General features: G+C 25.9%; 2 protein-coding genes across 8 annotated transcripts in view; one reads left to right on the forward strand and one right to left on the reverse strand.

Annotated features, from left to right (window-relative positions):
• The window catches only part of LOC107169442 (beta-galactosidase-like), a 31060-nt gene extending 5200 nt beyond the window's left edge, over positions 1 to 25860 (forward strand). Inside the window, exons 3-11 of one of the 2 annotated variants that reach the window (XM_089227978.1) lie at positions 16839 to 16989; positions 17921 to 17984; positions 18470 to 18564; positions 19311 to 19506; positions 19873 to 20225; positions 21911 to 22174; positions 24125 to 24262; positions 24320 to 24532; positions 25591 to 25860. In XM_089227978.1, coding sequence (XP_089084104.1) covers positions 16839 to 16989; positions 17921 to 17984; positions 18470 to 18564; positions 19311 to 19506; positions 19873 to 20225; positions 21911 to 22174; positions 24125 to 24262; positions 24320 to 24532; positions 25591 to 25776 — 1660 coding nt within the window. In that variant the 3' untranslated portion in view covers positions 25777 to 25860. The remainder of the gene's footprint in view (positions 1 to 16838; positions 16990 to 17920; positions 17985 to 18469; positions 18565 to 19310; positions 19507 to 19872; positions 20226 to 21910; positions 22175 to 24124; positions 24263 to 24319; positions 24533 to 25590) is intronic. The other variant, XM_015519172.2, reaches the window with a different exon arrangement.
• On the reverse strand, positions 100 to 14231 carry LOC107172402 (salivary peroxidase/catechol oxidase). 6 transcript variants are annotated; one of them, XM_089227975.1, is made up of 14 exons: positions 14070 to 14231; positions 8596 to 8728; positions 7477 to 7672; positions 7099 to 7290; positions 6852 to 7018; positions 6287 to 6482; positions 5398 to 5595; positions 5206 to 5338; positions 2604 to 2754; positions 2357 to 2533; positions 2075 to 2273; positions 1537 to 1639; positions 1379 to 1455; positions 100 to 400 (listed from the first exon to the last, which is right to left on the reverse strand). In XM_089227975.1, exons 1-13 carry the CDS (start codon positions 14117 to 14119, stop codon positions 1395 to 1397), a joined length of 1956 nt encoding a protein of 651 aa, XP_089084101.1. In that variant the 5' UTR covers positions 14120 to 14231; the 3' UTR covers positions 100 to 400; positions 1379 to 1394. The 6 variants fall into 6 exon arrangements, with proteins under 6 accessions (XP_089084101.1, XP_089084099.1, XP_089084102.1 ...); XM_089227973.1 differs by having other exon boundaries at positions 100 to 385; positions 1375 to 1455; XM_089227976.1 differs by having other exon boundaries at positions 1375 to 1455.
• Positions 25861 to 27132: the final 1272 nt, after the last annotated feature.

The following is a 27132-nucleotide window of genomic DNA, read 5'->3' on the forward strand; positions in this document are numbered from 1 at the left end:
TAATGATATAACTATATTTGATATCCAGATAGTATTTCCCTAAATATTAACCATTATAGAAATCTGATATCATTCTATAAACATATTATACAAATAGAGTTTTATTTTCAGCATAAAGCGTATATTATATTGAATTTAATATAAATAATGTACAAAAATAAATATATAGTTTTAATACAATGTCATAATATTCAATAGTATTTACGTTTTACTTTGTATAAAAGTATAAATTAAGAATTTTAAAAAAAAAAACAGATATTTTTTAACCTTATACTTGATATATTATACAGGTCTCCACCTTGTTGTTTTTCCTTGTTTACATAACATTACCACAATTTTCTGGTCTTAAAATTATATAATCGCCTAAATCTGGGTACAAGGAAAACTGTAAACATAAAAACTTTATATTAATGTTAGATATTTTGACCTCTGAGTATAACAAACCCGCACGTGTTGTCTTTTTCATACAAGCCCACATTACAACGAATTTGCTTTTAGCAGGAACAATTTTTGTGTTGTTATAAATTTAAAATTTAAAGGTAAAAATATTATAATATTATTTATGGTATTTCATAGGATTTTATGAATTCTAGGTATTAATTTCAAAGTTAATATATAACTGTGTGAAATATTACAATTTTAAAATGTCCATAAACTTGCTTAAAAATTAAATATCAATAAAATATATTATATATGCTCTGGGTAGTTATTATTCTTATCGTCGAATTTTACAATAGTCTAACATTAAAGTTAATAAGACAAAATTGGTTCGCAAATTTATTTTTTTCATTTTAGTACGTTTTTGAGACGGAGACAACACGTTGAGTTTGATGTCCTGCTGGGGTTTATAAAATGTAATCGGGCAGTTTTGAATGTACTCGTATTAAAGCAATTTTCTAAATTCATACGAATTAATTTCTATACATCATGGTTTTGTAAATATATGCTTAGTAAGCACGAACCATGAGCGTAAATATATCTTCTTTTTTTTTTATTGATCTTTAGAATACAGCTCGACAGCACAGGCCATTAGCAATAGTTAAAAAATATATCTTCTTAAGATCTATAAGTATCTACATTTTAGATTTTTAATTTTAATTTCAAATAATCAACACTTATAATCTTATATGTTTTAAATATTCAAACTAAAAGTATAGAAGTTGGGGAACGAAATTAGAAAAAAGTGGCCTCATTGACCTTAACTCTCAAATAAACATAATAAAAAATTAAAATTAATCAGTATTTAAAAACATAATTTTATACTTAGTCTTTCTGTATGATTTGTACGATTTCGGAATATTCTGGTTGAAATAACTTTTATTAAAGGGTAGGTACTTAATATAATTAGCAAAATAATAATATTGTTATACCTACTTACTTTATTTTGGAATCATTCACCATGCATTTAAGTTGATTGTGTACGTTTCACAGTTGGGCTTAAGTCTCATAATTCGTCTAAAGTATTGTATGCAATTGAATATTAGAATCATTTTAAAACTATAATAATTAAATAATAGGTAAGACCTATGTACTTACATATGATCAATGAACCTGAATGTATCTGTCTGAATACGTTCTAAATCCGACGTAACGCAAATTATATGGCTAAGCGTTATTTTCTTCAACGACTGTATTTGATCTAAACCATATGAATCCGAATCAATTACTAGTTATTGGTTATGGTCCAAAAAATTATAATTACAAAGACTTTAATTCCTTTATGTTAGGTAGGTATACATCTATTATTATTTTCTAGACACACAAATATTAATTATTCTAAGTTTTAGCTAAATTCACTTTTCCAACATACCTACTAATACAAAAATAAAAATAAAATTTTTTAAGGAAGTAATTAATAGTATCCAATGTATTCAATATCCTTAAAAATAGAGGCTAACTCATTGTGTTCACTCAGAATCGCGCGTTATTCATATGCAACGAATCATCGTTTTAGCGATCAAGTTAAATACATCCATTAAAGCGAAATATACTTAATGACGATATACAATCGATAACTACTATACAGCTGATTGAGTTCTCCGTTTTTTTGTTTTTTTTTTTTTTTTTATCTTACCTGAAGTAAAGCTACCAGGTTGATCTTTGACGTCGTAAAAGAAACGGTCACCATTTCTAAATCGGTAAAAACTATCAGCAATAACACAACTTCCAGTTGGGCCAAACATAGATCCGGTTATTTTATTTTCCAATAAAATCCCAACGTAATAATCAATATCATCAACCGTTGTATAGAAATCTTTTAATTGGTCAATTTTCTATATAATATAACAATTCAAGCTAGGTAGTTTAAATTTAATATTTCAAAACAAACATGAATAAATTGAGCAATGTGACTTACTTTTAATGGTATATAATCTGATAAATCATCAAATGACTTTACTTGTGGTAGTCCACATAAACTTCTTATTTTAGTGTAGGGCGGGAGACCAACATCACGACCACGTTGTACGTCGTAAGATAACAAATCAAATCCAGTAGTGTTGATTGTTGGACTTTCAATAAGAATATTTGAAATCTTTAAATAGAAATAGAAATCTAATTAATTATAGACATTATAACAAATTAATAAATTATTTTACACTTACAAGGTTATTGTATGATGGTTGGGGTTCGCGTCCTGGAGTTTCTGATAAGCCTCTAATTAATCCATCAACGTTACCAATCAATGAATCTGGTCTTAAAAATGATTTGGAAGGTTCTTCCACCTCATACGTAGTGTAATTTTCGGTCATATAGCTGTACAATTTTGAAAAAATTTAATCACTTTAACAAACAATTTCTGCACGAAAAAAAAAATTTTTATCCGCAGCTTATAATTAATTAACATTCAAACATTATTAAAATAGCTCTCCAATGATTATCATATTTAAAAATAGTATTTTGTGATAAATTATAAATATATTACAATATATTACTGTCATAATATTATTCATAACAAAATTGTCTCGAAATAAATCTTAAAAATACAATAGAATACCATTTGTACAATATAATGCTTAACGACTGAACTTAAAATCACGCATCTTAAATTTAAATTGTTATATCTTTGACGGTTATTTTAAAATTAAATCTTAAAATTGATTTGTAATACAATCGAACCCATAAAAATATAATAAGTCAGTTTGTAGATATTTAATGATATTTATAAGAGTTTTGTTCAACTTAGATTCATAGTTGTTATATTTCTCTAATATTAATTATATATTTGTCATTGCTATTAATATCATTAAAGCAGCATATATTACAGTTGTATCAATAGTTAAAATTCAATAAATAATTGAATAAAAACATTTTCAATAGTTTGAGTTAGGCCTGTCTCAGTCACTGACTTTCCTGCCCCCCCCCCCAAAAAAAGTACGCTGATAACTATAGTTGCCAATGATTAAGATCAATAAAAAAAAACAAGACAAAATTATTCGAATATTTATAATAGCCTAATAGTTTAAAGTCGGGTCATAAAATAAATAATAATAATGGTATTTTATAATCTTATTTTATCATTTTCAAACTAAAAAAGAGGGTAAGTAAGTGGATGCCGCTATGCTGTACAGACAGTACAGTTGGTTACAAATGGGTTACTGTAATGGATAGGATTAAATTTGAATAAAATTATATTACGAGTATATCATTGAGTAAAAAAAACGATTCTGAGCGGAGACGGTTTATCAGTCTAGGATATGTTATACTATATTAATTATATTGTTAGAATTTAAAAAAAAAAAACATCGTCTGTAATTATTTAATATTACAAAATAGTGAAATCGTACGTTTTTCTCCTTTAACCGTTTTTATTTCAAGTACGAAAATCGAAAAATGAGCTCTCTAAAGTACCAGCTCAAGAACATTAACTTTCAGAAAAAATGCTACACTTGATAGTTTTGAGCAAGTTTAGAGAGGGAGAAAGTGTTTACAGAATAAAAAAAGCGGGTAAGTCGTGGATGTCGCTCTGCAGTACAGTAGGTTACAAGTGGGTGACTGTAATGGATGGAATTAAATTTGAATCCAATGATATTATATCATCGTATACGAAAAACGATTCTGAGCGGAGACGGTTATCTGTCTAGGATATATTATAGATTGTTAAAATTTTTCAAATCTTTGATTTAAAAAGAAAATTTTTTATGAATTTCTAGCCTAAAATAATTTGCAAATTTTCGTGATTTCGCGATTTTTACATAATATGTTGTCAAAATTCAAACTTTGAATGCTTGTTATAGTAAATTGTGACTTATGAATTTATTTTATTTTTCAACTGCTATTGTAAAAATATGTTAGGAGCATTGTATACGATTTTCAAATCTCAAATATAAAAAGAAAAACTTTTATGAATTTCTATCTAAGATAATTTGAAATCTAGTGAAAACCCCTTGTTGTAAAAATTTAAATTTCAAACTCTCATAAAAATTTAATTTGAATTTCCGATGGACATTTTTTTTGTGATAAAGATTAACAAACTTGTAAGGAGCCTTGTATTAAATCTTAAAATCTTAGATTTAAAAAGAAAATTTTTTATGAATTTCTAGCATAAAATAATTTGCGAATTTTCGTGATTTTTACGTATGTTGTCAAAATTCAAACTTTGAATGCCTATAAAAAAAAAAAAAATTGTGACTATGAATTTATTTTATTATTCAACTGCTATTGTAAAAATATGTTAGGAACCTTGTATTAAATTTTCAAGATTTTCTACCCAACAAATAAATTTTTATCGATATTAATTTAAAAAAAAACTAATAATGATCGAAAAATGCATATGCCTATGAATAGTTCAACTTAAGTCAAAATGTTTTGAAAATTATTGTATGGTGGATAGAATACACTTATATAAACATTCGGTAAAAATGTTCATGTATCTATGGTCATTTGTTTTAAAGTTACATCAAAAATCAAAATCGATTTTATCAAAAACTGATTGTGCGTAAAATTTCCCGTTTTTCCCTTAATTTTTAGTTTGTTTATCCCGATTATTTAGAAAAATACCAACTAGTTTCACTTTTTGATCAAACGAGGTACTGAAGTCGAAAATCGAAGCACTTTTACTGCCCAAAAACGTTATGACAGACACAAAAATATATAAATAAATAAAAAAAAACACACATCATGGTAAAATCAATACATTCCTTGCTCTGCTCAGAATCCAAAATTGAAAATTTAGGTTTTTAAATTAAAAAATGTTAATGTAAGTACTTCAATCGCGCAGGTATTATATTGTGAAGTAATCGAAAAGCACCACTAGTCATCTCTTGTGCAACAGAAGCCATTATCGTTGGATCATAATTTGTTTCACGATTTAAACCATATTCATTCATATATTTTTCACCTAAAAAAATTTTGAACTATAAAAAATTATTAATTCTTTAAATATTAAGTCACCCTTACCCAAAATTATCGGCAAAAAATGGTCGTATGTAATAATTTGAGTTACAGCTGCAACGATTCTACGTGTTTCTTGGTAGATAGTCTCATCCGTCCATAAAGGGTGTTCTTCTTGCAACTTATTAGCAATATAATTATGGAATCTTAGGAATAAATTTTGAAATAATGCTATTCCTAAGTTCTGGTTAACATTTACGTCTCCTAAATACAAAATATATCTAATGTGAATTTAATAAAAATACATATTTTTTTATTTAAAAAAATAATTAAATTAAATTATAAGAAACTTAAAAATACGTAATAGGATATTAAATCTGAGAGCAACGACAAATCGTTCAATTAAAATAATTAAAATGAATGGAGAGAGCAAAAAATAGAAAAATTATGTCTGAATCGAATAAAGCGTAGTATTGTTTTTGTAGAAAGACGTGATAAATTAATTAATGAAAAAAATATTTTTATCGAAATTTTAATGTTTTAAACGAAATCTATGTAAAGATTTTTGAAATATATTTAATACACGCGCGATACGACGATACACCATTATAATAAGGTAATATTAATTTTGTATCAAAACAAATATTACACATATGTTGTGTGACAACATTGTTGTTAATATTATCTTTGTTTATTCATGAATATTTTAGGTGTTTCTTAATTTTAAATAAAAACATAATTTGGTATCAACAAATAAATAATCAAATTTGAAATTTAATTACGTTTAGTATATCAAAATTGAAGTATTGTTAAGTGTTTCATCATTTCCGTATAATATATAACACTAAAATGAATAACAATGAATACATAAAATCCACTGAGATAATTTTGTTAGAAAAAAGATACAAAGTCAGAGTTCAGACTCTAGATTTTTTTCAATGTATTTGTCTATTACCTGCAACGAATGCTATTGTTACTTGAGTCTGATTTCCGTTTTTTACAATTTTACTTGGATCTTGGGGACAATAAACTTGATTTCCAATTGTATTGTATAGTAATTTTCCTCCATTGAACAGACGCAATTCATTTGCCAATTCAGGATCCGAACCATATACATTTGACGAGTCGATATAATGCGTGTTTTTATTAAGCTAAATTATGAAAAATTAAAAATAAGAATGTTATAAGTTGAAGATAGTGATTTTGCTATTATACACTATTTAATATCAGAACATTAGTGTGCTATAACAATAAACTGTTTTAATAAATAATCGAGTTTAAAGATTTTGTACGATAGACATACATTTCTCATAATATTAAATTGTATGATACATTTGGATACCACTTTATATATAAATACGCATAGTGTATTTTATCAATATATAAAAAAAAAACTATTATAAAGGCATAACTTTTACCATAAAAAATCATTACTAACTGAAAACAAACAATATTTGAATTAAACGTATAGGTACTATCAACTAATGTTCTGATTTAATAATGATATTAAAAATACTAACAACCGTCTCAGGAACTAAAGAACAATTATAAGCCTTCGAAGTTATAAGACGCAAGAATTTTAAAATCGTTATATTTTTTTTCGCGTACACTGGATCATCTGCAGATAATGGAATGACCGCTTCGCACTCTATTGGCGGATTTTTATCTTGACAATGGTCTAGTGCAGCTATATATTATAATAATATATACACAATGTGATTAAAAATCGAAATAGATTTTTTCGCTCAAATTCTAGTAAAATTTTACCTGGAAAAGATGAATTGACACTACGAACTGGTGAAAAAGCTGTATCGTGGGTAATGAACTGGCCCCACGGTACTAAGAGTTCGTTATTTTGATGATCACAAATCCTATGTGTGTCCTGGAACATTGTTAGAGTAAGGTTTCGAGCATTTGGTAATGGTCTTCCGTCCGATTGTACACGAAATGCTGAAATTCCTAAAACCATAAAATATTTAATTTCAATAACCATAATGTAGTTATATAGTTAATGTTAAAACAATACCTAGGTACCTATCATAATAACCTGATATATTTTTCATATAAATTAAACTTTGATTAATTGTTTTTATTTATCGATTATAACGTAGATAGTAATTAAGAATTAAACATTTTTTAAATTACCATCGCTAAACACCGGATCCATATATCTATAAAAAGGAGTTAGTGCTGCACCCCAATTAGGATTTTGCAAATTATTGCATGATCCATTCACTGTTCTGTATTTTGCTTTAGGGTCACATGTCACTTGCGTTGCGCATTTATTGAAATAATCGTTGTTGATCGTTGCCACGCTATTTAATCTTATAGTAGGTATTTTCTAAAAATAAATATTAAAAGTAGTTTTAAATTAAGTAGTTTCTTTATTTAACACATTGATGGACAGTCATGAAAAAGTATTGCTATAGCAGCATTGTTGTTTAGTGACGCCAGTGGACACTTTTGAATAATTCTTTTATAGCAGCTAGTACTCTAAAAACCGACCGAAAAGTGACACTACTGCTATAGCAGTAGTTTTTTCAATATTATCATATGAAAGACCAAGCTTTACTGTCTATAAACATAAAGCAACATTGGACAGCATAAGGCAGATACAGTTTTTCTATAAATTTTATATTATAAATTGGTATCAATTTCCAAAAAATGTTAGATATTATGACAAAATTATTTCTATTTGGACTGTAAATGATATCGACGGCATCGTATTGTTGATAACAACATACATGTTTTTTTTATATAATATTATCTACATCTGGTATCATTCTCCAGCACTTATAAGTGTAAAGAACGACACAGACCCATAACATTAAGATTAACTCCCAATCTATTATAATTTTAAAATAACAATTGACAGGAGCCTTATTTGAATTTATTTTATTTTATTTTATTCTTTTTAATTTTTGCGTTATTACAAAACTATCAACACATATTACATGAATACGTCAGTAGAATATATGGGTATATATAATATGGGCACATATATTATTAATAAATAATAATTATTAACTGTTTATTTAATCTTCGTCGTTTGCACAAAACATAATATATAAGGAATAAAAAAAATTGTATTACTTCTATAGCGGTATTATATTATTTTTGTCATACGTACATCACATATTTAATAATATAATAGGTCACTACTGCTATGGCAGTACTAAAACATTGATTTAGTAAGGCATGCTTTACATAATCATTGATAATTCTCAGTGTCCGTCAATATATTTAAAAAAATTATATATTTACCTTTGGTGTATTGAATATCAAAAAAACCACATACAAGACAATAAATATACACAATAGAAGGGTCACAAAGAGCAACACGTTCCGTAATTTGAACCATTCCAATTTCGATTTTAACTTAGAACCAATAAGAGGGCTGAAAACATTAAAATTTAATATTAGAAAAAATATTTACCATTATATATTTTTTTTTACCTTTCAACCCTGTAAATTGTTACCTTATATAATTTAATTTTTAATTTTTATCAATACACTACACGTCTTATTTTAGACCTAGATAAGTTCAAAAATATTGAACTAATATAGTATCTGTACCTAACTTTTAGGATTGTACATATTATGTAAGTAACTAGAAAAAATACTATCTCATAAAAAATATAACTAAATTCAATAATTATAATTATTTTATAACTTTTTTAAGACAGGTACTTAGTATTATATGATTTGTGTCATTTTCTGTATACACATTTGTTATTTGTGGATAGATATACTACAGTTGTAATAGATGTCTTGATGGTTCTTTAATATTGTTATTAGATCATTAAACGACTGCTAATTTGTCAATATAAAATATAATATGCGAATAGTGTTGGATTTTAATAATTTATAACGCTTATATGTAAAAAAACATCTCTTTAGTGAAATGCAGAATTCGAATTTCATCGTAGCAGAGATTTGTGATGACGTGAAATAATATTTTATAGAGAGATTAGCGGACACGGACGTTTTGGCGCCGCCGTTTGGACGCTGCCGTTTTGGTCCTGTCGTTTTGGCCCTGCCGTTTTGGCGCTAACTCCGTTTGGCGCTATCCATTTTGGCGCTAGCAGTTTTGGCGCCAACTAACCTAATAGAATTTGTATCAAAATTGTACCTAAAAAATTATTACAAGATTAAGTAAAAATATAAATATATAGTAAAAAATTAAAACATAGTGAATAGGTAGTTAATATAAATATAAAATACAATATAAAATTGTACTTAAAACATTATTATAAGATAATATAGTTAAAATATAAATATAAATATATAGTAAAAATTAATAGTTTTAAACAATTATTACAAGATATAGTCAAAGTATAAATATAAATATATAGTAAAATTTAAATAGTTAATTAAAAAATTATTACATTAAAAATAGTTACCCTAATGAAACATTGTTTGCAATGCCTCTTAAAAATAATAAAATTCAATTTTTATCATAATTAGACACTAATTTTAAAATTATTTTATCATTATCATTGTATTTTTTCAGCATTATTTACAAGCTTTTCTCGATCACGTTTCGATTGAATTTTCTCCATTTTTAAATTTTTTATGTATAACTGTGTACAAACTTTATTATCACTTTACTAAACGCGTGCTTGTATACTGTATTAGACAAAAATGACACCAAACTATCAGGTGAACACCAAATTTTACTTTTATTGTTTTATTATTTTTATTATTATAAATTATATAAATAACGCGCGACCTTTCTTTTCTAATCTACGTTGTAGATTCTATGCAATATATGATCTAATGGTTTTGCGTGTGAACAGCATGATTTGCTTTTATCGTTATACTTTATTACAGTTACAATAGATAACGTGCAATATTTATTGTCGATTGACATTTTTTCGTCTTGGATTAAATTCAATCATTTATACTTATGAATTATTAAAATATATCAAAATTCATGTTTTGCTACAATAACTATTTAATTTTTTACTATGTTATATTTATATTTTTATTTTTATAATATCTTGTAATAATTTTTTAAGTAGATTTTTACAACTAACTATTTACTGTATTTTCATCTCAAATTAATCGTAATATTTAACAAAATTGTAATTTTAAATATTATATAGAAATATTAGCTGGCGCCAAAACGGCAGGGCCAAAACGGCAGGGCCAAAACGGCAGGGCCAAAACGGCAGCGCCCAAACGGCGCGGCGGCGCCAAAACGTCCTAGACCAAGAGATTAGGTAGATTTTTATTGGTATTTGTATACAGTGGTGTATTTAGGGATATCACACTCCAACAAATATACAATGAAATAACAACCCAATTTATTACAATTTACAATTAACAACATATATATATATATTTATATATATACAGGGTGATTCTTTTAAGTGGGTACACTAATTATCTCGAAAAGTATTTACTTTTTTCAAAATATTTTTTTACATGGTTTCAAGTTGTTAAAAAACCAACGTTTTTATTAGAAAATTATATTTTCAAATATTTTTTATCCTTATCATTTTTTAAGTTTTTTACTTTTTTGTATGACAACATATAATTTTGATTTCATATTCCAAAGCAAAATATTTTTCTAAGTATTTTGATTCATAAAAATCGAATTTAGGACGAGTAGTTTATGAGTTATATGTATTTAAAGTTTAGACTAGCAGAGTAGTGGACAAATATTTAGCGGGGTAACCCCGTACCATTCCACTCTATCAATCTAAACTTTAAATACTTACAACTCAAAAACTACTAGCCCTAAATTCGATTTGTATGAATCAAAATAACCTCTGCATAATTTGTCAAATCTAAACTTTCCAAAAAAAGTATTATCATAAATTAAATTATAAGTCTGTTGACATTTTAGGTGACTATAAGATGCGTCCCGTGCCAAAAATTTCTTCAGCATTGTAGATAAGATTTTTTTAGTGTGCATATGAATGTCAGACTCGATCTATTTTAAGTTTTTTTTTATTTTAGTTAAATACTGGATTATTCAAAATTAAAAATAAATACTGTAGGTATAATATTATGAAACATAACATTTTTTCCTATTTTCACACAGACTTTCTACAGTATTATTATTTATTATTAACTAGGTAGACACACTTCATGTAGCTAGAAAAAATCTATTATTAAGCAAGTTATAGTCGCTATTGTTTTATAAATTTACTATTTAGCTACTGATGTAGATTCTATCATTAGAAATTATGATATTTCTAGACTCTAGAGTCTAGAGCAAAGGCCATAAATTAAGTTAGCCAATCATTAAAAAAATTATCAAAATTATTTTGTGAATCCTACATTAAATTAAAACATCTAAATCTGTTATGATATCATAATTGTTTCTAATTATAATAATTTATACTTCTAACCTTTTATTGGTTGTACGTGATTATTTATCTCTCGTGGTTTTTACGATGATAAACACTGAGTTGTTCGTAATTATAATGTTTTCTTCGGTTCAGAGTACCTTCTCAAAAATTATTGAAAAATATATTTATACATTTGTACAATGTACAGTGTGTCCCGTGATGAATTACCCAATGCGATATCTCCCAAAATAATGGTGATATCGAAATATTCTGGTTTTGTAATAAGACTAAACTTGCTTAAAAGTATCAAGTGTAGCATCTTTTTTGAAAGGTAATGTTCTCGAGCTGGTACTTTAAATAGGTAATTTTTCGATTTTCAAAACAGTACTCAAAATAAAACTGGTTAAAGGAGAAAAACGTACGATTTTACGATTTTATAATATTAAATAATTACGGACGATGTTTTCTACCAGAAATATTGCTTCAAATGAAAAATGACAAGATATCTTTTAACTGTATTTTGGATTTTGTTCCTTACGGTTTAAAGTTTGTAAAATTTTAGCCATTTTTAAGCTATTTATAGACATTTTAATTTTGAAAGTTTTTTTGTTGTAATTCGGTGCAAAAAATTCGTAAAATTTAGTTGTTTACTTATATTATCCTTACCTAGACATGGTAAAATTTTCAAAACATTTTAGCGACTTTTGAGCTTTTTCTTATATTTTATATATTTTTTTTTTCATTTTTATGACATGTCCTAATTATAAATTATAATTATAATTAGATAAATTACCTGATTATACAAATCGTTCTTAAGCTGTTCTTATAATGCTTTGTTTATCACCATAGAAACGAATAAAATTAAATGAAAAAGATTCCCTCGTCCGCTCAAAATTGTTTTTTACTGAATGTAATCATTGCATTCAAATCGAATACAGTAAAATTACACTATTCTGTTCGATGACCGAAGGGATGATGAACAATCCACCACCGAAATGCTGACCAACTTTTTTTTATTTTTGATGAAAATTGTGAATTATTTAATACCGTAATGTTATCAAACATGTGACCGCTGCGACACACGCATTCCCATACGGCCGGCCAAATACTTTCCGTACGTGTTCCTAATTTATATTTATCATATTTATTTCTTCAAAACTAGAAAAAATATTAAAAATCAGGAAATTAATGAAAATAAAATTTTGAAACGTCAATATTTTCAAAAAAATAAACTCTACAAAATGGCTATCTTTAATTTTTTTGGAAATAATTAAATAAAAAAAAATATTTTTTACATTTTTTACAAAAACATCAAAATAAATTAAAAATTGAAATAATTGTAGTACTTATCTCTGTGAATCTTATTATAAAACTAGAATTTTGATATCTCCATTATTTCGTGAAGTACAATCCTCGCGGGACACCCTGTATACCAACAAACAGGTCTTTATCGTTCGTTGAACATAAAATATACCCATATTGTATTTAGAATATTATATAGTAATTTAATGACATTTTCTTAAAAGCTATTTCACTAGAGATACTAGTGTACCAATAAGATAGAGTTACGAGTATCGCTCGTACTTGTATTAGATGACGTTCGAGACACATTAATCAAACGAAAAATATAGACCAGTAACTATATATTATTAGCTTAAGAAGGTCCCACATTTTTTAATGTGAATAGTGTGGTTTAAATTATGTATACATTCTTTAATTGGTTTTAATTAAGCCTCAACAACAAAGGTTATTGGCTATAAACATTAATATTTTTTCACACAAGTATGAAGCATTAACAATAATATATATATATGCATAACAATAATCATATTATAATATGTATAACTTATTATAACAACAAAATACGGATACACCAGCTATAAAAACAGTTAGGTATATTTAAAATGGCTAAAAGCGTATTCTTTGAAAAATATTTGTATTTTTTAATGTATGAACAAGCAGTTAACAGATACAAGTAGGTATACCTATAAAAATCGTAATATATACAGGTTTAGTGTCAAAACATTCCCACGTGCACATACCTACTATACATAATTTAAACTACCTAAGTATAACTTATTTTCATTAAAAAAAATGAAATCTATTCTGTAAACTCTTCTAAATTATTTTTGGTTTTTTATTTTAATAACAAAACTATCTTTCATAACTTAGTTATTAGTTTAAGACTTTAAGTACGTATAAATAACATAATTGTATTACAATTGTACAACCAATCTTTATAGATTTCCCTTTACTCTTTCAACAATTATATTTATTTAATTATTATTATTATTATTTTTAATCCTTGTTGTAAACTTATCCATCACATAATTAATTAAAAATTAAATGTATTTTGTTATTTTAAATTCTAATTATGGCTTTTTAAATAATAGGCATTTAAATTTATTAAAATCCTCGTTAATAAAAAATACTCACGAATTTTCATTTGTAAATAGTTTACTTCTACTTCTTAAAATGTTACCCATTTTGCATTTATTAGTAGATCTATTTCTAATAACGAACTACGTTATCGGATTGAACAATGTTCCGTAATATCTGTGTATAGCTGAATATAAACTGAAAGTAGTAAAGAGTTGTTCACGGAGACATGAACACCGGTGCCTACTAACGAATAACCACTATCGGAATTATTCGATTTATTCTCATGTTATATAACAGCTACTTTTATCATTATTATTAATAATAATAATAATAATAATAATGTTTTCCCTGTTATTTTTATTTTTTAATAGATTATTTATTCGAACATAAAAAAATAAATAATTATATAATTGCATATTTGCATTGAAATATGGATTTATGTAAAGTAATTATTAATTAATTCAATACCTATCACTTAAATTATTTTATTTTATGTTTGTTGATGTCAAGTGATATGCTAGTTTTATACTTTTTATTCTTACTAAACTCGTGTAAAAGATATTAAAAAATAGTAATACTAAATTATCGATAGACAACTATCGATATAAACAAGAAAAATAAAATATAACGGGTCACGTGGTAGCCTAGCGCTACAACAATCACGGTACTGTTGCTTGTTAATTGTTACCAGATACTCATCCTCTGTTAAACTATACTTATCACCAGTTTATGTAAACCTTACGTAAGAAAATTAGAATAATTTATTATAAAAACATTTGGAATTAACCTTATAACATAACCTCTATCTAAGAAGTTCTTCAACGGTTAACGCGAAATACCATATTATGGTCTACCATGAGTCTCTTTAGTACTTTATAGTTCATTTATAATGTAGCATATTGTTCAATATTGTATCATAAGTACATGCAAAACTAGAACGTTTTATTAGGACAAGCCAAATGACAAATATAAAAAAAATTCTAATTACAAAATAAGTTTTTATTTAAATTTTAGATTTTATTATATCAGTATGTTATCCGATGGCCAGTTAGTATTAGGTCAGGTTATGGCCTTTGTGACCTGACCCGTAGTTTCACCTATGGCTATAAAGGTTTGCTGACAACATGCAGGTATCTAATGAAAACTTTGACTTACAATGATAATAAACTCTGGAATCAAAATACAATTTTTGTAAAACTGAATTAAACTCAGTATTGTCTATAACGATGGTAAAAAATATGTCGTTATATTATAAATGAACATTTAAATAAAAGGAATAATTTTGTCGGGACCTTGAAATTAATGTCGTGTCGTCTTTTTGACCGGCATCGTTGTGTATAATATGTATATATGAATCGGTGCGGCAACAGGAAAACCGGTTTTTACAACCTACCGAGTAAGCACACCGTTTTATATACACTCACCAGGATCCAGCGGTTCTCAACTTTGGTATGTCATGTCGACACTTGGCACCAAATGACATTTACTCAATTTTTTTATGCAATCTATTTGAAAATTATGTTCAAAGTGTTTCAATGAGTGCTACGCATAAGTGCATGACCAAGCCGCCGCCGCCACTTTAATTTTTTCAACTACCATTAAAAGAAACTTTAATTCATAATTTATTATTATTATTATTTTTACTCATATTGTCATTTAATTATATTGATAACTAACTTTGTGGAGACCCATTCAAAATCATTTGCGACCCAAAATTGGCAACAGTCAAATCGTAATTTTTTGTTCCAAAAAAACTATCGTTCGTTCATAAAAGATTGTAGAGAATAGAGAAATTTATATTTTTTTGTTGGAAAGAATTTTTTATAAGTGTTAATTTTGCCAGTTGATTTAGATGAGTAGAATTGAAAAAACGTAGAAAACACTATGTAAATGACGCGCTATCACACTCTGACATATAACATTTAACCATTCAAGCGATTTCTGTCGCAGTCATACACCGTTTCATTTTTTCGTGCCGTTTCATTAATTCGTGGCGTTTCATTTTTCGTGACGATTTTTTTCTCCATCCATACCTCAAGAAAGAAGTTTTACTTCAAAAATTCTTTAAAATCACAAATATTAATCGATTATTTTGTACTTAAAATTCATATTTTTAAATCTGTACACCTACAATATACAAATTAAATACGAAATTTCTTATAAGTTTATTGTTTCAGCAGTTGAAAAACAAATAGTTTAGCGTAAAACAACCACTTGCATTTTTTTTTTTATAAATTATTGAAAATTAAATATTGATGAAATTGGATATTAATTAGGTATTCAAAATTTCAAACGTATAGGTATTAACAAGTTTATTAGTTTTTAAATACCTAACCTAAAAAATTTTAATCGTATAAACTTGAAACATTCCATTATCATAAAATATAATGTTCAATACACAGACACTATAATTTTAAAACAGTTTAACGAATATAGAATATTTATTATACACATAAACTTATTCAAACAACTTGTCAGTATGTATGCAGGGGCGGAGTGGGTAGGGATTTTAGCCAGGAAGATAATATAAAATTACTTTAATATTTTTACACATTTGGGATAATACATAATACAATATAATTAGTAATTACTTATCAGTATGCATATATTAACACTAATATGTGAATCGATTTATCAAATAGCTTATAAGCTTCAATGATTTTTTATTTAGGTCTACTGATTTAAAATACTTTAAGTCAGAAAAAATCCAAAATATTTCATAAAAATCTATATGCCACATGTTAATTTTAATCAGTTGATCATTTGATCCGTCATAAAGAATGTGTCTTTTGTTCTTAATTAAATGATTTTCATCATTTTTAGTTATGTAGAATGGAGCTTACATGAACCATATTCGGGTGTATATAATTTCGAAGGACAAGCTGACATTGAATATTTTTTGACAATTTCAAAACAAGAAAACATGAATGTCCTTATTAGACCAGGGCCGTTTATCTCAGCTGAAAGGGACTTGGTAAGTATTAATACCAGTGTAAAAAAAAATATTGTTATGTTGTTAAGTTCCAATAATATAAATTCAGACTTTGTAAGTAATGCAAAAAAAAGGGAAGGAAAAAAAAGTTACAACAGTTTTACAACTTTTTTAAACAGTTCAACCCTAAAATGGAGGTGCCATATTAAAAAAAATACAGGGATCGTAACTTGTAACATTTTTAAATTGTACATATTTCAAAGCTTTTATCTTATTTTAATGTTTTCATGTTTTTAGCTCTATTTTATACTTATTCTATCTTTTGAAAGTAGAAAAATTGATGTTTTTTTAGTCAGTGTTGATTAGTTTTATTAGATTAAACTTATGTAATAATTCATTGTATAAACATACGAGATTTATTAGTTCTCCGTCACTCGTCAGTCGTTTAAGTAATTCCATCGATATAAGAATATTGTGTTGAACATACTTTGTATAGACTACTTTAAAATAAATAAGAAGTATTATAGATTAAGTTATTAGATAAGTAATACACTAATACCTATTATATGGCATGTAAAATGTGTTTATGGAATTATTCAAAAATAAAAGCAATATATCATTGGAGTTTGTAAAACCAATACGTTCATAATATGTACTTCGCTTCTCAGTCTAAATTCATTAAATATTTATTCAGAATTTACAGAAATGGATATTTAAAACATGATACGTTTTGTGGGCACAGTGTTTGGTTACAACAATATAACAGTCTTTACGTGACTTTTTCATGAATAAAAATGTATATTGTGAATCACCATTGTGTGGAGGGAAGGTATTATATCTATACTTCGGAATTCAGATATAGATTTCATGTAAAATTAGAATGTTAATATTTTTTTCAGTTGAGTGGTTAAATAGACCTAGAACATTTTTTATACTTAATTCGGTTATAATATTTTTGTTTTTTAAATTGCAGGGTGGTCATCCATATTGGCTGTTGAAAGAAAAACCTAGTATACATCTGAGATCTAGTGACCCAAGTAATATTAATATACCTAATATTATGTATATCCGTTAACATTTAAAACTATAAACCTCACAGATTGGTTTAAAATTTATACTTACCTACTTAAGTTTTACTGACTAATTTTTGACTATTATTATCTGTATAATATATATGTACCTTGAAAAATCACAAAAAAATGTATGTATAATATTTAAAATCAGAAAAATACCTCAACTTTTTTTAAGCTGGACTAATTTTAATCAATATTTGTTATGTGTGCAATATGTCTCATTCTGTACTAATTTTTATGATAAATAGATACATTTACATTGTATATACATTTTAAATTTATTAATCTTATTTTTTTTCACAAATAAAAGGAAAATTTAATGATTAAATTATATACAAAAATGGAATACACTGCTATTAAATATTTTTTTTTGTTTTTTTATAATTTGAGAAACATATCAACAATTTGTTTAATTCAATTTCATAAGGTTTCTGTATTACTTATTTCAGATTACAAAAAGTACGTAAAAAGATGGTTTTCAGTATTGATGCCAAAAATAGTTCCATTTTTATATGGAAATGATGGAAACATTATCATGGTTCAGGCGAGTAAATATTTAATATGTATAGTAATTGGTATTTTAAAAAATACACGTCTTTTTTTAGATTGTCATATTTTCAGCTACGTCATTCTAGCACTCCAAATTTGGAATTCTTGTTTTAAAATACCAAAAGGTTTTGTAACTGTTTTGCATTGAAATATAACCTCGATTACTTTTTTTTGGTAACTTATAAGAAATTTCAAATGGACTTAAATAGACTTGATATTTTCACAAAGTTTTTAAACCTACTTGTAACCAATTATAATTTTGGATTTGAAATTTATAATTTAATTCAAATTCCTTAAACATTAAAAATTTAGGAATTCATCACATTCTTAACGAGTGTATTCCTGAATTTATTCTTTTAATTTATTTTGGTAAAACTTGATTCACAATGTTCACATACACCGAGTTACACTAGTAGATAGTTATCAATTATCATAGGAATTTCAGGAACTGGCATGTCATACGGTATACAAAATAATTTATTAGGTACATATTGGTTATTATTTAAGTTGAAACAACTTATTCCTTAGTCTAAATAGGGTCGACGTTTAAGAAAAATGTATTCTATTAAAATTATTTGTATTCAAGTATTAAATTTTGAACTTTTGGTCTTAACCATGAGTAAAAAAAAATCATATTTAGTATTTATTAATTAATTTATTATTAATTTATTAAAATGAATAACATTACTTATCTTAGATAACTGAGTTATCTATAATATTTTGTATATTTTTTTTACTTAGATAGAAAATGAATACGGACATAACGATTTAGGAAACTGTGATATGGAGTATATGTTATGGCTTAGGGATTTAATCTATCATTATGTTGGAGAACAAGCCCAACTTTATACGACCGACGAATGCAATTTATCTTTTTTGAAGTGTGGACAGATTCCAAATGTATTTTCTACTGTCGACTTCGCTGCAATTGTTAATGGTAAGATAAAATGAAATCCTTCAAAAATATTAAATGTAATAGATAGTTAGTAGTATACAGCATACCTATTAGCTATTGATATAATAACAATTATTATAGCAAGATACCTCAAATAAAAAATAAATGGTATTCTCCAAAACTACAATTATATAATATGATTTTTAATATTAATGTAATTCAAAGATATGTGTTACATGTATAACAATAGTATATCAAATATAAATACATTATACAATAATGATTATGGAGCATTTCTATATACCGAAGTTTAGATACATGTTTCAACTGTTTTAATAGAAGTTTGGAATTTACAACTATTTTTATTTAATTATATATTATTTACATCTATAACTTTATTTCTTATAGTAACTGAGTGTTTTTATCATTTGAGACAAGTTCAGAAGAAGGGGCCATTAGTCAACTCTGAGTTCTACGACGGATGGGTCGCGTTTTGGGATAGCCCGCGGCCAGTTAGATATACCAAGGACATAATACGAGTGTTAAAATATTTTTTGGCAACTAACGTATCTTTTAACTTTTTCATGTTCCACGGAGGAACCAACTTTGGATTTACTTCAGGTGCTAATACTAATGGGACAACTTTAGCTAAATCTGGCTATCGACCTCAATTGACCTCGTACGATTTTTCCGCTCCGCTAGACGAAGCTGGTGATCCGACAGAAAAGTATCATGCTATTAAACAGGCCCTTAAAAAAGCGGTAATTAAAATATATTTAAAACTATTATGAAAAATATTTAAAATAAATTACGTCTTTAAAAGCAATTATTTCATATAATCATATTATGGGTAAATAGTTAATAAAGTATTTATAATTATTTGGCTAACAATTTAGGGCATATTATTTCACGTTTACACGTGCAATTGAGGTTTGATTTGTAAGACACGTCACTTAAATTTTCAATAAATGTTCAAAAAATTTAAAATTAATGATATTATTCACGTTTTTACGTCTCACTTATATAGTTCTGTATTTGTATTAGTAATGTAATTTAAATATGATAAAATCATATCATAATAATTATAATTAACTTAAAACATGTTTTTGTGATGCAATATTTACCATCTTCTAAAAATCATTAACTAACAATAATTTCTTTTCGTAAAATGAACATCTATTTAAAGTCTTGGATAATCTTAGGGTATCTTAGATCTTACTATTTTTGACATAAGTTAATAAATAAATAACAAATAAAATTAATCTCTTGAATATGATTCCGATACGTGTTTATGTGTTTTAAAATGTATCAATCTTCGAGTTTACGATATCCATGACTCGTGTACACGTGCGTTTGTATTCACTTAAAAAATTAAAGCCCCTAGTTTAAATAAAGTTTTTTTTTTTTATGTTAATACCTATAAAGTTTTATGATTCAAATTCACACAGTGTTGGATTTAAAATTAAAGTTTCATACCCATAAACATTGAAATACTGATTGAAGAATAAACATTATATGTACCTATAATAGTGAACCTTTTGTACTGTGTATATCATTAAAGGTCTAGATTCAAACGGAACAAAAATTGAAAAATGTAACTTAGGAAGATCGTTTTTATTACACAGATGTTAAATAACAAAAAATTATTATTGAATTTGTGCCCAAAATTATTGGGATTATTAAAATGTGCGTTGAATAAAACATTTGGATTGCGTACAGTGGTGTAATAACGGAAGAAGGATTTAGGTGTCGTATCCTCGATGATTTTTTTTTTTTTAACTGGTAAACAATATTTGCATATAAATATTATTATCTATTAGGTATTACGTACTAAAGTATATTTTATAGAAATAATTCATTAAAGCCAACTCATCCATGCTAGCTGTATATAACTTACATATATGTATTGCTAATGAGGACCCCTCTTTTGATGATAATTTGTTCTAATGTTCTTAAACACTGTTAATAACTTTTAAGTTTAATATATGCGTTTTAATTGCTTACTTAATTATTTAAATGAATGTTTAATTAAATTGTAATTCTGTTATTTACATGTAATATTTTATTCATCTAAATTTTCTACTATTATTCTAATACATTGTACTGTACTTTAATGTTATAGGGGCAACCCGTATATTTTTAATAAATAAATAAATAAATACCTATAATTACTTCGTAATAATTAACACTGATCAATATTGGACATTATATAGATAAAAATGCTTGTATTGAGAGGTGCTTATGATATAAGCCAGTATTTTTTTTTTTTTTAGCTGAGAAGGGGATGAGTAAATTTTCCATTCCCCTCTCCCTTAAATATCATTTTATTACGCCATTGATGACGTACACCAATAAACTGAAGACATATAATATTTAATACTATTTAGAAATGATAAAATGTTTATAATTTATGTAATTAATTTTCATATTAAAACAATTTTTACAGAATTTCCCAACAGCGTCAAGTCCGAAAATCGCACCAAAGGGGAATTATGGAATCGTAAATATGTTGCCTGTGATCAGTTTATTTGACAATGTAGCCCAACGTCTCAAGCCAGTCTTAAATAACATACCATTATGCTTCGAAGATATGGATATTAATCATGGACTAGTATTATATGAAACAATTTTACCACCGATGGGAGAATTGACCAAATTACCACTAGTTATCAAATCACTTGGCGATCGAGCAATTATCTTTTTGAATAATGTACGTATATTAACATATTATATTATATACCTATCTGTATATAATATATATATTGTGCACACATTTTTTTCGGTACACCTACTATAGATGCTTTATTAAAAATAATAATTTTATCACTGACTATCATCGTATAATTATATATTATAATTAATATATTTAATACAAATTATTTGTAAAATTATTTATCAAATAATATATTTTAAAAATTTAATCAAGATTAATTGTTAACATTGAATAATAATTGAATTCGTTTAATATTTATTTTAATAAATTGATAAAATATTAATATGTGACGGTAATTCAATATTTATTGTTCTAAATTTATTAAAATGTTAATATGTCGTAACCACTTCGTAAATCGATGTTTTCATGAAAAGATGAACATTATTCGTGAAATAGAAACACGTTTTTTACACTTTGTGGAATTCAAAAATATTTCACGAAGTGGTCGATCACTTTGTGTACTGAAATACAACATTTAACAACTTATTCTACTCTTATACATTTTACTTAAATAATTATATATAGTAATAAAGTTTGTTCATATCATATTAATTTATTAACCGTATTGTGAATATTTTTTATTTATTAGAGCAGGAAAAATGAATTGTGACAACGACTGTTACATTTTAGACTACCTTTAAAACAAACACGTCATCTTTTGGTTTGACAAGCACTTTTACACGAACAACTTAACGGAACGTCAAGTTTGATTATATCTATATTAACTTCGTCAAATAATACAATAAATACTTAAATAATATCTAAATTATTAAATACGACTATTATACTGCAATTACTAGACTATCTAAAATGTGTAAATGATATTTATTGATTTTGATAAAAGTCATAATCATAATGATGATTATAAAGAATTAACCTTGCGTGAAACTGTCCAAATTGTATTTGGAGGTCAGGGATTTTTAAATTGTTCGATTGTTCGTGTAAAAGTGTTTGTCAAACCAAAAGAGGTGTTTGTTTTAAAGGTATAGTCTAAAATGTAACATTCGTTGTCACAATTCATTTTCCTGCTCTAATTAATAAAAAATGTTCACAATACGGTTAATAAATTAATATGATATAAATACACTTTATTACTATTTATAATTATTTAAGTTAAATTTATAAGGGTAGAAAGATAGAATAAGTTGTTAAATGTTGTATATCAGTACACAAAGTGAATGACCACTTTTTGAAAAAAATTACACGATGTTAAAATTGAGTGACCATTTCATGAAATATTTTTGAATTTCACAAAATGTAAAAAATGTGTTTCCATTTCACGAAATGGTCATCTTTTCATGAAAAGATCAATTTCACGAAGTGGCTACGACAAATATATATTTAAAATTAAATTTAAAGTAAATATTTATTAAATTAGTTTAATTGAAAAATTCTGCGTTATATACCATACATATTATAATTTATTCCAACTCCATACAAATAACATAATGTAATGTAATACGTAAATTAATAGTTTCAAACATGAGCTGATTACCCTATAATCTTCAAGCAGATAATATATTAATATATACAAATATATAATATACCTACAACAAACACATTACACGTTTCACATAACGTATATTATTTTGTTGTACTCTAATATATATGTATAGTTAATTATTAATAATTTGATTGTGAAAATTGCGATGAATGAAAAAACAGGTGTGTATTCAAACAACTATAAACAATTTTATTTTGTATTATGTATACTAGCTAATACTAATATCAACAATGAAAATGTGGAAGTAAATGTGGAATCATATTTAAATTAAAATAAGTAGAAAAAGAATTGTCTTAGAGGTTAAATACCGTATGAGAGCGATAGCATCATGTACATAATAGTTATTCAGTTACAAAATAATATTGTTCTCAAACTTTAGTTTCTATTTAAATAATATATTTAATACTCTATTACTTCAAAGATGAAATTAAATCCTAATTTAGGCGAAATTAGGAATAATGAGCAGATCTAATAATAATACGACGATGGAAATATCAGTAATCGGTAGTAATCAAAAGCTGAGCATTCTTGTCGAAAATCAAGGCAGAATTAACGACAAGAGATTTTTGGAGGACAGGAAGGTATCTTTATTGCATATTGTATTAATATTAATTTGTGTATTAATAGTTAAATTTTAGGGAATTTTATCAAACGTAACTCTAGGAAAATACATCCTAGGTCCGTGGGTAATGACTGGATATCCATTGAACGAAACATCGTGGTTAGAAACTATAAATATTCGACCAAACGTTAAGCCACCAGCTTTTTACAAAGGAATTTTTGTCATACCACAAGATAATAAACACACAAAACCATTGGATACATTTTTAGATACGTCTGGATGGTCAAAGGTTTGTTGATTACTTCAAAACAATATTATTAATTTGAGTTCTACATGATTTACATTCAAGGAGACGGTGAGCCATGACAGTTTGTTGATTTATCTAGGGCCTCGTAGGCCTTTGTTGATGTTTTAATCATAAATTTCAATATGAGGGACCATAGATAATACGCATGTGTTCAAATTTCATAATTAGTCGTAAATTTACTTAAATATGATGTTACGATATAATTAACTAATACTAATCAGTTTAGTTTATTATTAATTAATAAACATAATATTTATCAGTCATTAGAATAGTTAATTTATCAGTAAACAATATAATATATAATTATTGATATGTCATATCATTATAATTAGTTATGATATATCAGAAGTAATTTAATTTTTAATATACTGTATTATGTTGTATTACGAAATAGACGATAATGTCTTATTTTATTATTTTTTTTATTTAAAGAAATATAGCTTCAACAACTTAGGTTATTAGCCTGACATTAGTTTTTACATGATATTTTCTTAAGATTAGTTTTATATATTGTATATACAAATTACATTTATTGGATTACAAGATTACAATTTTTTGATAATATTAACGGTACTTAAAAATTCTATTATTTTTGTAGTTTGACTTTCGCCCAACGCTTCTTCTATGGTAGGTAGCATGTTGAGGTTGATGTGGGTTGAAGAATATTGTGAGCATTCCTCCACTATGTGTTTGATAGTTAAATCTACCTTAAAGGAGTTTGGTAAGGTTTGCATATTGGTTAGGGATCTTTACTAATTAAATGTGAGTGAATAAAGGAAGAGTGGCTGATTCTGGTTCGGGTGGTTGCGATGTTTTGACCGATTGAAATTAATGTCTTATTATTCATTTGAAAATATTTGAGATAAAATTCACAAATATAAATACCCTAAATTGCGTATAGTTTATTTACAAATTTGACTATAACGTAATATTATTTAATTGAATATTATTCCTAATACTATTCATGAATATTGTATAGTTTAAATACATTTCAATATTTTACAGTATAATTTATGACTTATAAGATCTATTATTTTTAGGGCGTTGCATTTATCAATGGCATCAATATCGGTAGATATTGGCCAGCAGTAGGTCCACAAATCACACTATACGTGCCAGCTCCGTACCTAGTTCTTGGAATCAATACTATAGTGATGGTAGAACTAGAAGGAGCTTCTGAAGATTTGACCGTCAAGTTGGTTGATAAACATCGTTTGGATTGGTGATTTAAAATAAAACAATGCCTCGTAAATTAAATTTATGTTATTCATAATACGAATTAATAAAAATAAATATAATATATATTCTTATGTGTATGTTTATATGTTTAAATAGTACTAGATGTCCCACCTGACGTTGCATTGCCCAAAAATTAATATATTTAATAAATATATTTGTAAAAAAAAAAAAAAACGTATTATTATCATAATATCTTCTAATTATAATATTATTAAAATATTATGTAACCAATGTCAGTCATTTGGATAAACAAGCAATTTTTTATTTTTTTCGGAAGTTGAAAAATTAAGCTATTTTTAACACCTTTCAAATCTCAAGGATATAACTTATAATGAAAACGGTTAAGTAATTTTTGGGTTTATTAACTTCAAACTAACTATAACATCCATTTTACCTATATTTACTTCGCCCTTGAAAAAAATTGAAAAATTCTGCTATATATACGGGGTTCCGCGAGGATTTATCCATTGTGATACCTATCTCACGAAATAATGGAGATATCAAAGTTTTGGTTTTGTTATAAGACTTACAAGAGTAAGAACTACAATTATTTCATTTTTAAATTTAATTTAAATGTTTTAGTAAAAAATTAAAAAATATTTTTTTTTATTTAAATATTTCCAAAAATATGACCATAACCATTTTGTATAGTTTATTTTTCTGAAAAAATTGACTTTTCAAAATTTCATTTTCATTAAGTTCATGATTTTTAATATTTTTTCTAGTTTCGAAGAAGTAAAATATGATTATAATTTATAACTAAACACACTGGAAGTTTTGGCTAGCTTGTACGAGAATGCGCGCAGCGAGGCGTGTTACATGTTTAATAACACTACGGTGTTGAATTGTTCGCAATGTTTCTCAAAACTAAAAAAAATATTAAAAATTAATAGATTAATGAAAATAAAATGTTGAAACGTCAACATTTTCAAAAAAATTAACTCTACAAAATAACTATAGTTGAATTTTTGGAAATAATTAAATAAAAAAATATATTTTTTAATTTTTTTTACCAAAACATTAAAATAAATTTAAATATGAAATAATTTTTGTTCTTATCTCTGTGAATCTTATTACAAAACTAGAATTTTGATGTATCCATTATTTCGTGAGATATTGCAACGGGTAAATCATCGCGGGACACCCTGGTTTTAGAGTACCTTAATTTTTGGAAAAATTTACGTCAGTGTATTTACCTTTGTGAACTAATTCGACTGTGGCAGATTGGATAAACTATAAATATAAATTGGTATAAATCGAACATGGCTCAAATTATTCTCTGAATTTTTCCGATAAATATACAAGAACAATTTTAAATTTTCACGAAATCAATTTAGTAGTTT

This window comes from Diuraphis noxia, unplaced genomic scaffold (assembly GCF_037042655.1).
Source record: "Diuraphis noxia isolate RWA-SAM2 unplaced genomic scaffold, SU_Dnox_SAM2 contig0004, whole genome shotgun sequence".
NCBI classification, from domain to species: Eukaryota; Metazoa; Arthropoda; class Insecta; order Hemiptera; family Aphididae; genus Diuraphis; species Diuraphis noxia.